Consider the following 14,513-nt stretch of genomic DNA (forward strand, 5'->3'; position numbering starts at 1 on the left):
AAAACGAGCACACAGGTTCATGGCTTCACACAAGTGTGGAGGGGCACTGGGGAAGCTTCACTCAAAAGTTAACTTTCTGAATCAACATCTGCAGAATGGTTTGGGTAAATTATTTATCTTCAGAAGCTGAGTCAGTCCACATTTAAAAAAAATTTAAAAAATTTAATGTTTATTTATTTATTCTGAGAGAGAGAGAGAGTCGGGGGTGGGTAGAGAGAGAGAATGAGCAGAGGAGAGGGAGAGGGAGACAGAGAATCCCAAGCAGGCTCTGCACTGTCAGCACCTGACACAGGACTCAAATCCACGAACCGTGAGATCATGACCTGAGCCAACACCAAGAGTCAGACACTTAACTGACTGAGACACCCAGGTGCCCCCAGTCCACATTTCTTGAGGGCCTACTATTTGCTAGCTAGAACAGTGCCTTTATGTAATCTCATTTAATCCTCACACTTGTGAGGTAGGTGTTTTTAATCTCTATTTTACAGATGAGAAACTGAGCCCATAACGGTTCAAATGACTTCTCTAAGGTGGTATAATGGCTTACAGTCACATCAGTCTGACTCCAGATGCAGAAAGGTTTGATGAGGATGCCTATTAGAGCTCTGCATTCTTGTGATGCATTGGGACTCAAATGGTCAACATGTCTTACATTATCCTGTTTAGCAGGTCAGACCATTTATCTCATTTCAATTTTATTCTTCAGTTCCTTTGACCCACACAGGCAATTCATAAACTGTCTCCCAGATTTTTTCTTGAGGTCAGATCCATGCTGTACCTAAAATCTCTTTTCCTGTCTTTTATTAACATAGGTCCTAAAAATCTCACTTTTGACATGTAAGTTGTTTTGATGAACTAGAACATGAGTTTCTCTGACCACATTTATCAGAAAAATAGTACTTTTCTCCCAAACTCTCTCAATTGCATTACAATGCAAGTATTGTATATTTGTATTATATTTACTTGAGTATTACATGCTTGATCAGATACCCATCTACATCAATGATATCTGTGTGGACGATTTACTTTAGCTTGCTAAAAAGAGTGCAGTGGTTTAAAAAATGTCTATAAATCTTTGACAGTCCCCCCCATTGAGAGGTGGGGCCTAAGCCTTCTCCCCTTGAATCCAGAAGGCTTATAACTGATTTAGCCAAGAGCATGGTTGATATATAGCTATATGACTTGTAAGGCAAGGTCCTAAAAAGCCATGCAGCTTCTGTTTCTTTTGGAACATTTGTTTTCTGGAAGCTTCCTCTCAGGATACTCACTCAGAACCCAGACACCGTGTCATTTTAAGAAGCCCAAGTCACACAGAAAAGCCACATGTAGTGTTTCTGGCCAACAGTCCTTGGTGAACCTAGTCTTCAAGTCATCCCACGATTTGAACAGGAGAGCGAAGGGGCCTCCAGATAAATTTAGCTTCCAGCTATCTGTGTCAACCTGCCCCCCCCCACCTCATTATTTGAGCCTCTTACCTGAAGCCCTATATCAGAGAGTAGTGACAAGCCACCCCTACTGTGATAAGCCCTGCCTGAATTTTGGACCCAGAGAATCTGTGATCATAATAAAGTGGTTGTTGTAACTAAGTTTTTTTTGTTTGGTTTTAAATGCATAAAAGTGACTGGAACAATAAGGTAATCATTAAAGGCTCTGATGCTAGAAATTCTGGGCATGTGGGTCCCTGCACATACTGATGAGGTGTAAGAAAAACACATGTGCTGGACCTTGAGTACTGAAAGGATGGCAGCCAGGGGGAGGCCCCTGTGAGCTTTCCTGGTCCAGGCACCTGTTCAAGAGAAAAGAATACCTGGGAACAGTGTCTGGGAGAGAATGAGAAACAATGATGGCCAAATTGACTAAGATAAAAGAAAACAGGAGGAAAAAAAACAGGAAGAGAGACTTAAGAGTAATATGGAGCTGCATGAAGGACAGAGAGGAAAGAAACAAATGTACTGGAGAATTATCAAGAACCAGCCAGAACAGGACATTCTACTTGGTAGGCAGGGCATTTGATTCTAAGAATGGCTTGAACAGGGGTAACTGGGTGGCTCAGTCAGTTAAGTGTCCGATTCTTGATTTCTGCTCAGGTCCTGATCTCACAGGTTCCTGAGTTTGATCCTCGCATGGGGCTCTCTGCTGAGAGTGCAGGGGCCTGCTTGGGATTCTCTTTCCTTCTCTGTCCCTCTCCTGCTTGCTTGCACTCTCTCTCTCTCAAAATAAATAAATATTACAAAAATAAAATAAAAAACAGAATGGCTTGAACACTCTTGAGTCACTCTGGTATCTTTCCTGCTGCTTTTTCAAGTAGGGGGTACATTTCAGGCTGGATATGGCAAAGAGCTGGAAAGGAAGAATCTTGGTCTTTATGTTAGTTTGACATTTGCTCCAGAAATAAGCTTTTGATTTTTCTAACATTATTGGCAACTGTGCCTAAAGGCCATTCGGGGAGCAGGGCTGGTTGGAGTTCAGTGGTGCTCCTTTTGAGTGAGACTGACCAGGCTGTGAGCTCACAGGGATGGTGTGGGGAGCACATGGATCTGGGATCCGACATTCAAGAGTGACTCATGGAATGGCTGACTTAATACAGATGATTTTGCTTATGATGTGGAGCACCCTGCAGCAGTATAAATACTGGTCAGAAGACCTATAAAACTAGATGCTAAGAGACAGTTTTTAGATATTTTCTTTTCATAATCCCTAGTAACAACGGAAATCACTCTAGTTGGACTAGTTGATGGGTAGACTGCTGGTCTCCATGTTCTGAGGACAAAAACTAGTGTCTCCGGATTTCCAAGCTGTTTCCACACAGAACACAATGGGCCTGGGTCTTCACAAAACACAGATGTTCAACCCAGAGGCAAGAATCACTGGCATTTTCTGGAGCAGACATCTCCTTATTAGGTGTGCCTGTAAACTCTCAGAACTTTACACATTATGTAGTTACCATCTAAGGCTATAGTGTTCAATTGCTTTGGAAACTGAAATGCTTTAACCCTAAACAGGATTCTGTTCTTGTGATGGATAAACTAACTCTACCAAGTTGAAAGCTATTGAGCCCAATGATACAACTTACTCACTAATTTCCTGTTGTGCACAAAATGACAGGAAGACAAGAATTCCACATTTGTCATCAGCTACAAAACAAGTGTTTCATCTAGTTGGGAATGGCCAAAGACCACCATTTTCATACATTTATATCTCTATAACCTTTTTCCCTTTCTCCCTCTGAGCAAAGCAATTCATCTAAATTATGGGTTCATCATCTGCCAAGTTTGTTCCTTTTTTAATGAAATCACTTGACAGTTAATAAACTGAAAGAGAAAGTCTACTCCTTGGGGCTTGCTCTGTTCCAAAGGTTCAGTGTTTTTGAAAATTAAATTTCCCACATGAAAAAAAAATCTATTTCTAAGCTGACAGTCTGGTATTACAGCATAAAGCAATTTTTCTTTCTTTTGCTATAAAAACTTAATTTATGGGGGTGTGCACGTATAACTATACATACACTTTACACCGGACACAAATCAGTTAAATCATCCACAGAAAGTCATATCAATCAAAACAATTTATCTAACTTTGGTTCTGTTTATGTAAGCCTTTCCTTAACATTTAAAAGTTGATGGGATAATAATGCCTTTCTATGAAGAAATCAACACAGAAGATTTATTAGTAGCAGAGTGACACAGATTTGGGGAAATCAGAAAATCATAGGTGTCAGTCTTGGCATAGCCACGTGTAACCTTGGGCAAATAACTGCTAGCTTTTCCATCTGCAAAATGGGTGTAATATTTTGCAGGGCTATCATGAGAATAAATGAGAAAGCATATGTAGAGTATCTAAAATAGTTCCCAGATGACAGTAGCTTAATAAATGATGTATATTGTGATTTCCTTTACTGTAGTTTACTCCTAATGTCCCAATCCAGGAGAGGAACCTCACAGCATTATCTACACTAAAATATTAACTCTTGGTTGGTTAACACCATCACTAACCAATGCTTGGTACCTGGAAAGCAGGCAGATCAAGAGCTGCAAAACTGTTAAAGAACTGTAAGCTCTGAATGGCCACTTGGACTGTGTTCTGAGTGTAACTCTCCTTGGGACTGGCTGTGCTGGGGTCCGAGATGGTGCCGTGGAAGAGGACACAGTAGAGCATGTGCAGAACTCCAGCCAGGTCTGTGGCTTGAAGAGCAGCGGTCAGTCCTGTGGGATCCTGGCGATTATTGTCAAATACGCTGTTTGACCTGACAAAGAAACATTCAACTCTTTAAAAGAAATCTACTTAAAGGATGTTAGCATTTTTATAGGTCAGATGGAACAAGACAAGCAGACCGTTAAAAGCAAACCATCTGAGTTGTATAATAAGGTAACAAGAAACCTCAAGGAATAAATGCAGCCTTCCCTGCCCGAGAGCACAGTGGCTTGCCCTTTTCTCCCCCTGGGAGACCTGCTCACTGTTGCAGCAGCAGCAGCAGCAGCAGCAGCAGCAGCAGCAGCAGCAGCAAATGAGCAATGTGCAGCCAGTGCTGAGCTTGCCACCCACCCTCCCTGTCCTCTGCAGCCTAGGAAGGCTCACTTTGCTTAGAGTCTACATCTGGGCAAACTGGACAGAGTCCATTAGAGCTACTGGGACTCAGAAGTCAGAAATCCCATAGTTTCTTTTCTGGATACACAAAGGGAATCTTTTCAGGGGAGACAGCTACCAGGAAAATGAGGCCTCAAAAAAAAGGGCTCTGTAATGTGTTGGTATACTGTGGTGGGGAGGAGACAATTCACCTGCTTTTGAAAGCACGGTTCATCATCAAGGAATATTGGCAGGACAGGTTGTAGGCGCCAGACTCCCAAGAACAAGCAAGTGCTGGATTAGCTTTATACAAATCACCATGAAGTCAGTTTAATAACTCGCAAGCAGTGCCATGGGTGAACAAGAAGCAACAGCAATGGCAAATGAGCTCCTAAAATTAATAGTAAAGCCAGCAAGGGTTTGCTAAATCTACCTCACTCCTGAATCAGGTCTATACGAAGCATCCAGTGACCAAGAGCCTGCAGTTTTACTAAATGTGGCTGCCAAGCATTCGTTCACTTTTTTTTTTTAAAGAAACTGCACCCAAATTTCTCTCTGAGGAACTACCTCTCTCTCTTATAACCAGCGTGCTTTAGGTGGGGCTCCTCCCCCATTCACTCTGACTCAAGGACCTAAGGTAATAAAAGACACAGTTTATTCTTCTGGCTGTTCAGTATGGCTCAGGGATGGCACACATCACAGTGGAGGGAGATTCTTTTGCTGAAATGCTTGGAAAAAAGCCCTCACTTTTTCTCCATTGGGTTTGAATCTGAGAAGATGTAAGGTTTGCAGCTGCTATAGCCACTTCTGTACAAATCCTCAGTCCTCTCCATGCTATTCCAAGTGGGCCACACGTCTTGTTTCACGGACATAATTTTCTCTCAGGAAGAGAGGTTACAAGTCCCTGTTTAGTGTCTTCCTTTACCATACTCTTCCCTATTTTTAACATGAATACAGGTGCCCACCATGTCCACCTCCACAGCTTCTTTTTTGTTGCTCCTTTCAGATGGAATCTGGAATGTGAGAGGGGCATTATTAAAGATCTATGCTTATCTCATTAGCCTAGAAACACTGAAGACATGCTGCTAATAAGGGGCACCTGGGTGACACAGTTGGTTAAGTGCCGACTCTTGATCTCAGCTAAGGTCATGATCTCACAGTTTGTGGGTTCAAGCCCCTCATCGTGCTCTGTGCTGATGGTGTGGAGCTTGCTTGGGATTCTGTCCCTCCTTCATTCTCCCCTTCCCCTGCTGTGCTCTCTCTCTTTCAAAATGAATAAATTTAAAAAAAAGAAAAAAGAGATGCCACCAATTAAATAAGAATGTGGAAGTGCTGGCTGGAAAGTTTCTAGTATCTTTTCTAGTTTTCTAATTCATAACTTGTTTTTTCCAAACGGATTATTTTTTTCATTTTGATTTGCTACTAGTTTCATCAAAGAAGAGTTTTATTCATAGCCATGGTAAGTATTTACTTCTTGAACGTGCATTATTTCTGATATTGTTAAGGATGTGAGATGACATTATATACCTTATTCTCTTCTCAAGAAAGCAGCTCTCTTAGTTTCCTAAGAGAAATTACTGTCCTTTCATTGTCCGGTAACAGGATCTGCCGAATTCACTCACGTATTTTACCTCACCTCACTCTTCATTTTTCATGGTTGGTAGTGAAGGTATTAATCCCCTTCACTCCACACATGAAGAGTAGTTGAGATGTTTTAGGTCATACACATTTGTCAGTGGAAAAAGCAGGATACCACAAGGACTTTTGACTCTTTAAAGCCAATACTTTGGGGACCAAAGCATCCAGGCTAAACAGGAGTGACCTCTTCTTTTCTCTCCATCCCTTTTCTTAAGTCAAATCTCAGGGGTGTTAACTGAACACTGTGAAAGTACATGGAGACTGTAATGTAATCTCATATGATCATAGAGAGATACTTTTTGTCTTATGGGACTCAATACAAACACAAAGTTGAGAAACGATGTTTATTTGCTCTTAGGCACATCTAGACCTTTACACGAACTGTTAGCTTATGTCAGTTGGCTCTTCCTTGCTTTCTTCCATTGTAGCCATAAGAACTTGGGGTCAGACCCTGACTAGAGGCATGAGTAGAGATTAATATGTCTGACTTTATTACATAGGTTCCAAAAAGGGGTCTGTGCTTGTTTAACACTGATTGCCTTTTAGAACCAATGACAAATCAGAAGACATTTCTTCCTAAAGTTAATTTCCAAAAGTCTTTTGGAGCCTTGGGAATGAGTGACATCATTGCTGGTGACAACAGTTTTACTGCTCTGTGATTCAGAATGCTGGCCTTCCCCTTACTGCCTGTGTGGTTTTTAAACTGATTATCAGCATATTCAAATGAGATACTCAGAAATATAACTTTGTCATTTAAAACAATTTGTCATACTTAATCTTTCTAAACTTTTAAATGACACGAATTCACTGCTATTACTTCTTCAAGAGAACAAATGCAGATAAGAAAAAAGTGAAGGTCATCAGACTACTTCTTTCTTCCTCTCTCCATCCCATTATTTAGGAAAATACTAATCATAAACTATGAAACAACACCTCCCAGGTACTCTTGCAACATTCTCCTGATGAAATAAACATGTTGATTCAGAAAAATGAATAAGCATTCGATGACTTAGATGTGGAAATGGTTCAAAATGCATATAACATTGCTTCATAGAAAAGACTATTCATTTTAAAGTGAGCCCATAGAATTCACAGGACAGAGAGGAAGGGAAAGGGCTTGTCTATTACATTTGGCTTCCACAGGACTAATGTAGAGCTGAAAGGACTTTAGGAAATGTTTACTTTTGATTTAGTCTGAATTACAGATAATTTGTCCATGAACAGGCCACTGGCTCCCGTTGGTCTTAACTGTCAGTTATAATCACTTTAAGCCTAAATGTTTATAATGAAAATGTAAAAGGCCTTATTCATATCAGACATAAGTTACAGAATTTTCTTTTAAAAATACATGGAAGATATGAAAACTCAGATCTGAAAGTTAATATATTACTTTACATTCTGAGATCTTCTCAATTTTACTGAATTTTAAAGTGTTTTTGTTTGTTCTCTAGGACTAGGGATCTTAGTGGTATATTCATTTCTGTTCATTAACAGCCAGATTCAATTAGGAATAACTATAATTGGACCATCAATACTCCTGCGCAAGCACCTGAAAACCCTACTTTGCCTCAAAGGAAAGTATAGATGTGCAAAAAAAAAAAAAAAAAAAAAAAAAAAAAGCAGTGATTTGTATGGGCATGGATCAAATGCCATCCATTCATCTTTGGTGTTTTACCACTTATGTGCCAAGTGTGACAGTTCCAGATACTACAGCCCCCTTTTCCCTATTTGTTCCTGGCTTGTTTGCTCTCTTCTCCCTGATCCCCATTTTTCTGGCTTGGTAACATCAACCCTGATCTCGTTCAGTGCCAGTGATCTTCTAGACTGCTCTCTTATCTTCTTGGATTTTGGCTTTGTTCATTCCTTCAGTGCTGGAATCCCCAGGCATCTTGTAAGAATGTCCCATTTTAATCCTTGAACCCTGAGCATTCCACTTACTGGTCTGCAGTATTGGGAGTAGGTGGGATTAAGTCACTGTCTCTCCCAATGATGGATGTAAACTTCACTGTTCAAAAGTGAATCATTTTTTAGAGGTAGTCCAGTGTGGGGCTCTTAAGGACTGGGATATTCTGGAAAAGCTGACCTGAATCTGGAAAAGCCTGACCATTCACCAGGCTTTGTGGTGAGCACAAGGGGCAGGATCGTCTGGTCAGATACTCTCAATTTGAAAAGCCAAACTACCTGTGCTCTAGGAACAGTGACCATCTGTGATATGGGCAGTCAAGGAAGACTAGGTCCCTGTCCTACAGAGGTTACAGTCTAACAGAGACAGGAATGTGTATCAGGTTCCTATTGCTGATGGAACAAGTTATCAGAAGCTAGTGGCTCAAAACAATACTATTCTCTAACAGTCTGGGGTGGCGGGGGCGGGGGGTGGTCAGAATCCAAAACAGGTCTTACTGGGTGGGCTAAAACCAGGTGTTATCAGAGGTGTGTTCCTTCTAAAGGCTCCAGGGGACAGTTTGTTTCCTTGCCTTTCACAGCTTTTAGAGTACACATGCATTTCTTGGCTTGTGGCCCCTTCCCCCATCTTCAAAGTCAGCAGCACCTTCAAACCCCTCTAACGCTCACTTTCCCACTTCTCTCTTTCATCTACAAGGACCTTTGTACTTACAATGGGCCCACTTGGATAAACCAGGATAATCTTCCCATCTCAAGATCCTTAATTTCTGCAAAATCTCTTTTGCCATGTAAGATAACACATTTACAGTTTTGGGGAATTAGGATACAGATAACTTTGGCAGGGCATTATTCTTTTTTTCCCCCCACTTTTTCATATTAAAATACATATAACATAAAATTTACCATCTTAACTATTTCAGGTATACAGTTCATTGATAATAAATATACTCATAATGAAGTACACCCTTCACCACCAACCATACCCATAACTCTTTCATATTATGTAAAACAGAAACTGTATACCCCTTAAACAATAACTTCCCGTTCCCTCTTCCCCCAGCAACCATCAGTCTACTTTCTGTCTCTATGACTGACTATGCTAAATACTTCATGTAAATGGAATCATCACACTATATTTAGTTTCTTGTAACTGGCTTATTTCACTTAGCTAATGTCCTCAAGTTTCATTCATGATGTAGAATATGTCAGAATTTCCTTACTTTTTAAGGCTGAATAAATAATATTCCATTGTATGTATACAACACTTTTTGTGTATCCACTTATCTACTGATGAACACTTGGGTTGCTTCCATTTTTTAACTGTTTAAATAATGCTTCTATGAACAGGGGCATACAAATGTTTTCAAAACCCTGTTTGTAATTCTTCTGGATATATACCCAGAAGTGGAATTGCTGGATCATTCACTAATTCTATTTTTAATTTTTTGAGGAATTGCCATATTTTCCACAGCAGCTATATCATTTATATTCCCACCCACGATACACAAGTGTTTGAATTTCTTCACATCCTCACTGACACTTGTTATTTTTTGTTTTGTTTTGTTTTGATGGTAGCCATCCAAATGGGTTATCTCACTATAGTTTTGATTTGCATTTTCCTATTATCAGTAGTGTCAAACTTCTTTTCATGTGCTTATTGGGTATTTGTATATCTTTGGAGAAATGCCTATTTAAGTCTTTTGCCCGTTAAACAAAAATGTTTATTCATTTATTTTGAGAGAGAGCGCATGCATGCATGTGAGTGGGGAGGGGCAGAGAGGGAGAGAGAATACTAAGCAGCTTCTATGCTATGAGTGCAGAGCCTGATGTGGGCTTTGATCCCATGGAACAGTGAGATCATGACCTGAGCTGAAATCAAGAGTTGGACACTTAACCGATTGAGCCACCCAGATGCCCTGCCCATTTTTTAATAGTGTTTTTTTGTTGTTGTTGAGGTTTAGGAGTTTTCCATGGTTTCTGGATATTTATTCCTTATCAGATATATAATTTGCAAATATTTTACCCCATTCTCCAGGTTGCCTTTTTACTGTGTTGATACTGTCTTTTGATACACAAATTAAAAATCTTCCTGAGGTCCAATTTGTCTACTTTTTCTTTTACTGCCTGTGCCTCTTGTGTCCTATCCAAGAAATCACTGCCAAATCCCATGTTCTGAAGCTTCTGCTCTGTGTTTTCTTCTCAGTTTAATAGTTTCAGGTCTTTGAGCCATTTTGAGTCATAGCGTTTGAAAAGTGTTCAGCTTTACTCTTTTGCATGTGGATGTCCATGTTCCCCAGCACCACTTGTTGAAAAGACCCCTTTCCCATTCAATGGTCTTGGCATCCTCGTCAAGATCATTTGTCCACATGTGTGAGGGTTTATTTCTGGGCTCTCTGTTCTGTCCCATTGTTATATATGCCTGTATGCCAGTTTCACATTGTTTTGATGACTGTGGCTTTGAAGTAAGCTTTGAAATCAGAAAACTTGAGTCCTCCAGTTTTGTTCTTTTTTTCAATATTTTTTTCTATTTATTTGGGCTCCCTTGAGATTTCATATGAATTTTAGTATCAGTTTTTCTATTTCTGCAAAAAAAAAAAGTCAAGAGATTTTGTCAGAGATCACATAAAATCCACAGATTGCTTTGGGTGGTAATGACATCTTAATAATACTGTCTTCCAATCCATGAACATGGAATGTGCTTCCACTTATTTATGCCTTCTTTAATTTCTTTTGGCAATGTTTTTTCCTTTTCATTGTATAAGGCTTTTTTGCCTTCTCAGTTAAATTAATTCCTAGGTTTTTTTTTTTTTTGGTGCTATTGTAAATGGACTTGTTTTCCTAATTTCCTTTTTGAGACTGTACATTGTTAATATAAAAAAATGCAGCTGCTTTTTGTGAGTTGGTTTTGTATTCTGCTACGTTGCCAAATTCATTTATTAGTTTTGTGTGTGTGTGTGTGTGTGTGTGTAATCTTCAGGGTTTTCTATATATAAGATTATATCATCTGCAAACAGAGATATTCTACTTCTTCCCTTCTGATTTGGATGCCTTTTATTTCTTTTTCTCACCTAATTTCTTTGGCTAGAAATTCTATTTCTATGTTGGATAGAAATAGTAGAAGTGGCATCTTTGCCTTGTTCCTGATCTTAGAAGAAAAGCTTCTAGTCTTTCACCATTGACTATGATGTTCCCTGTGGGTTTTTCATATATGGTTTTTATTATATGTTGGTACTTTCTTTCTATCCTAGTTTTTTGAGTGTTTTTGTAATGAAAGGGTGCTGAATTTTGTCAAATGTTTTCTGTATCAATTAAGATGATCATGTGTTGTTTCCATCATTCTGTTAATGTGGTCTAATTACAATGATTGATATTCATGTACTGAACCATTCTTGCACTCAAGGAATAAATCCCACTTGGTCATGATGTATAAACCTTTTACCATGCTGCTAAATTTGGTTTGGTAGTGTTTTGTTGAGCATTTTTACGTCAATGTTCACATGGGGTATCAGTCTGTAATTTTCTCTTTTTATAGTGTCTTCATCTGGCTCTGGATTCAGAGAATCCAGAAACTCAGAGAATGAGTTATGAAGTGTTCTCTCCCATTAAATTTTTGGGAAAAGTTTGAGAAAGACTGGTGTTAGTTCTCTAAGTGTTTGGCAGAATTCACAATTGAAGCCATCAGGTTCAGGGCTTTCCTTTGGAGATTTTTGATTACTGATTCAATCTCCTTACTAGTTATATAGGTATATTCATATTTTCTATTTCTTTGTGATTTAGTCTTGGTGGGTTTTTTGTTTCTAGAGATTTATCCATTTCATCTAGGTTATCCAATTTATTGACATATATTGTTAATAGCACCTTCTTATAACCCTTTTTATTTATGTAGAATTGATAGTAATGTTCCCACTTTCTTTTCTTTCCTCACCTTTATTGAGGTAGAAATGACAAATAAAATTATAGCTTATTGAAAATGTACAACATGATGATTTGGATATATTGTGAAATGATTCTCAGAATAAAGTTAATACATCCATTACTTTAGTTTTTGTTTTTTTACATAGTTACCTTTTTATTTTTTGTGGTAGAATGCTTAAAATCTACTTTATTAGTAAATTTCAAGTATGCAATACTGTATTAAACTACAGAAAATATGGGACACTTCAAGAATTTGAGTGTCATCCTTGTGCAGGGGTCATGTTATCTTCTCTGTATTGTTTCAATTTTAATATGTGTGCTGCCAACGTAAGCACCCCATTTTCATGTCTGAGTTTAGTAATTTGAGTCTTCTCTCTCTCTCTTTTTTTCCTGGTTCATCTAGTTGAAGGTTGTCAATTCTCTTGCTCTTTTCAAAAAACTTGAATTTTTGGTTTCATTGATTTTCTCTATTGTTATTTTATTTTTTTAAAAACATGTTTATTTATTTTAAGAGAGAGAGAGAGAGAGAGAGAGAGAGAGAGAGAGCATGAGAGTGCACACGTGTAAACTGGGGAGGGGTAGAGAGAGAGAGAATCCCAACAGGCTCCACGCTCAGCGCCGAGCCTGACACAGGGCTTGATCTCATGACCTTGGGATCATGACCTGAGCTGAAATCAAGAGTTGGATGCTCAACCAACTAAGCTACCCAGGTGCCCCTATTCTTTATTTCAATGATCTCTGTTGTAATCTTTGCCATTTCCTTCTTCCTGCTAGCTTTGAGTTTAGTTCGTTCTTTTTTCTGGTTCCTTAAGTTGTATAGTTAGGTTGTTTTGAGAGATTTCTTATTTTTTAACATAAATGTTTATAGTTATACATTTCCTCCTTAACAGTGCTTTTACTGTGTCTTGTAAGCTTTGATATGTTGTGTTTTCATTTCCATTCATCTCTAAGTATTTTCTAATCTCCTTTGTGATTTTGTCCTTAATCCATTTGTTGTTTAAGAGTGTGTTGTTTAATTTCCACAAATTTGTGAATTTTTTAGTTTTACTTCTATTATGGATTTCTAACTTTGCTCTGTAATAGTTGGAGAAGATAGTTTGTATGATATTTATTTTTTAAATCGCACAAGACTTAATCTTTGGCCTAATAGCTGATCTATCTTGGAACATGTCCGATGTGCACTTGAGAAGAATGTGTATTTTGTCTTTGTAGGTTAGAATGTTCAGGAAAAGCATTATTCTGCCTACCACAATGGACTAGTTATTCATGATTCATTCATTTATTCAACAAATATTTATTGAAGACCTACTCTGTAGTAAGCACTACTCCAGGCACTAGGATTCATCAGTAAAAGCGATGCCCTTTTCCTGATAAAGCTTACATTTTAGTGTGGGAGTATAGAAGAAACAAATCAAAAATATACGTAATATATAGTATGTCAGGTATGCTAAATGCTCTGGAGGAGAAGGGGACATGGAGAAGGAGAATGAAAAAGTGGGTGAATATTTAACAGTATTTTATATAAGGTGATTAGGGAAGCTTTTTCTAAGGTGTTAAGTAGGTAGAGTTCTACAGAAAGTGAGAAAGGAAGCCATAAAGATATCTGACGCCAGGGTGTTTTAGACAGAAAAGCAGCATGTCTCAAGTCTTGGAGCTAGGAACATGCAGGACATGTTCAAGAAACAGCAAGGCCAGTGTGGCTACAGCAGATTGAGTGCATGGAAGAACAACAGGAGATGAAGTCAGAGAGGACAGGAAGAAGATCAGGTAGGATCTTACAGACCATTGTAAGGACATTATAAGGATTTTACTGGATGAGAAAGAAAGCCATTTTAAAGTTCTGAGCAGAACAATGATGTATCTGACAAGTTTTTAAAAAATCACTATAACTAACTGGTTGAAAAGCTTTTAGAAGAACCAAGGCAGCAGCAGGGCGGCCAATTAGGAGGCTGTTAGAATTATTCAACTGAGAGATCATGGTGGATAAGCCAGGCTGGTAGCTATGAATGTGGTGAGAAGTGGTTGGATTCTGATAATCTTCAGAAGGCAAAGCCAACAGGATTTCCTGATAGATTGGATGTAGGTGTGAAATAAAGGAAGTAAAAAATGGCTCAGTGGTTTTTGCCCTGAGTAACTGCAAGAATGTGGCTGCCATTTATAGAAATGGGGAAGACAGTGGATAGAGCACATTAGGAGGAAAACCAGGAGTTCAGTTGTTTTTTTTTTTTAAACTTTATTTTTTATTTTTTAAAATTTACATCCAAATTAGTATGTAGTGAAGCAATGATTTCAGGAGTAGATTCCTTAATACCCCTTACCCATTTAGCCCATCCCCCCTCCCACAACCCCTCCAGCAACCCTCAGTTTGTTCTCCATATTTATGAGTCTCTTTTGTTTTGTCCCCCTCCTTGTTTTTATATTATTTTTGTTTCCCTTCCCTTATGTTCATCTGTTTTGTCTCTTAAATTCCTCATATGAGTGAAGTCATAGGATTTTTG

The 14,513-nt window shown here is 38.7% G+C and overlaps 1 protein-coding gene and 1 non-coding gene across 6 annotated transcripts in view; both read right to left on the reverse strand.

Moving 5' to 3' along the window:
* SCAPER (S-phase cyclin A associated protein in the ER) overlaps window positions 1-14,513 on the reverse strand; it is a 508,319-nt gene that overhangs the window by 32,996 nt on the left and 460,810 nt on the right. For all 5 annotated transcript variants that reach the window (XM_047074743.1, XM_047074740.1, XM_047074744.1 and 2 more), the window contains one exon: window positions 4,003-4,240. In XM_047074743.1, the coding sequence (XP_046930699.1) occupies window positions 4,003-4,240 (238 nt within the window). The remainder of the gene's footprint in view (window positions 1-4,002; window positions 4,241-14,513) is intronic.
* On the reverse strand, window positions 12,245-12,350 carry LOC124508973 (U6 spliceosomal RNA). Its single transcript, XR_006961343.1, has one exon. It is a non-coding gene; the product is annotated as a U6 spliceosomal RNA (small nuclear RNA).

This window comes from Lynx rufus, unplaced genomic scaffold (genome assembly GCF_022079265.1).
Source record: "Lynx rufus isolate CCGP_SWC_20201006 ecotype Redwood Valley unplaced genomic scaffold, mLynRuf1.p SCAF_13, whole genome shotgun sequence".
Lineage (NCBI taxonomy): Eukaryota > Metazoa > Chordata > Mammalia > Carnivora > Felidae > Lynx > Lynx rufus.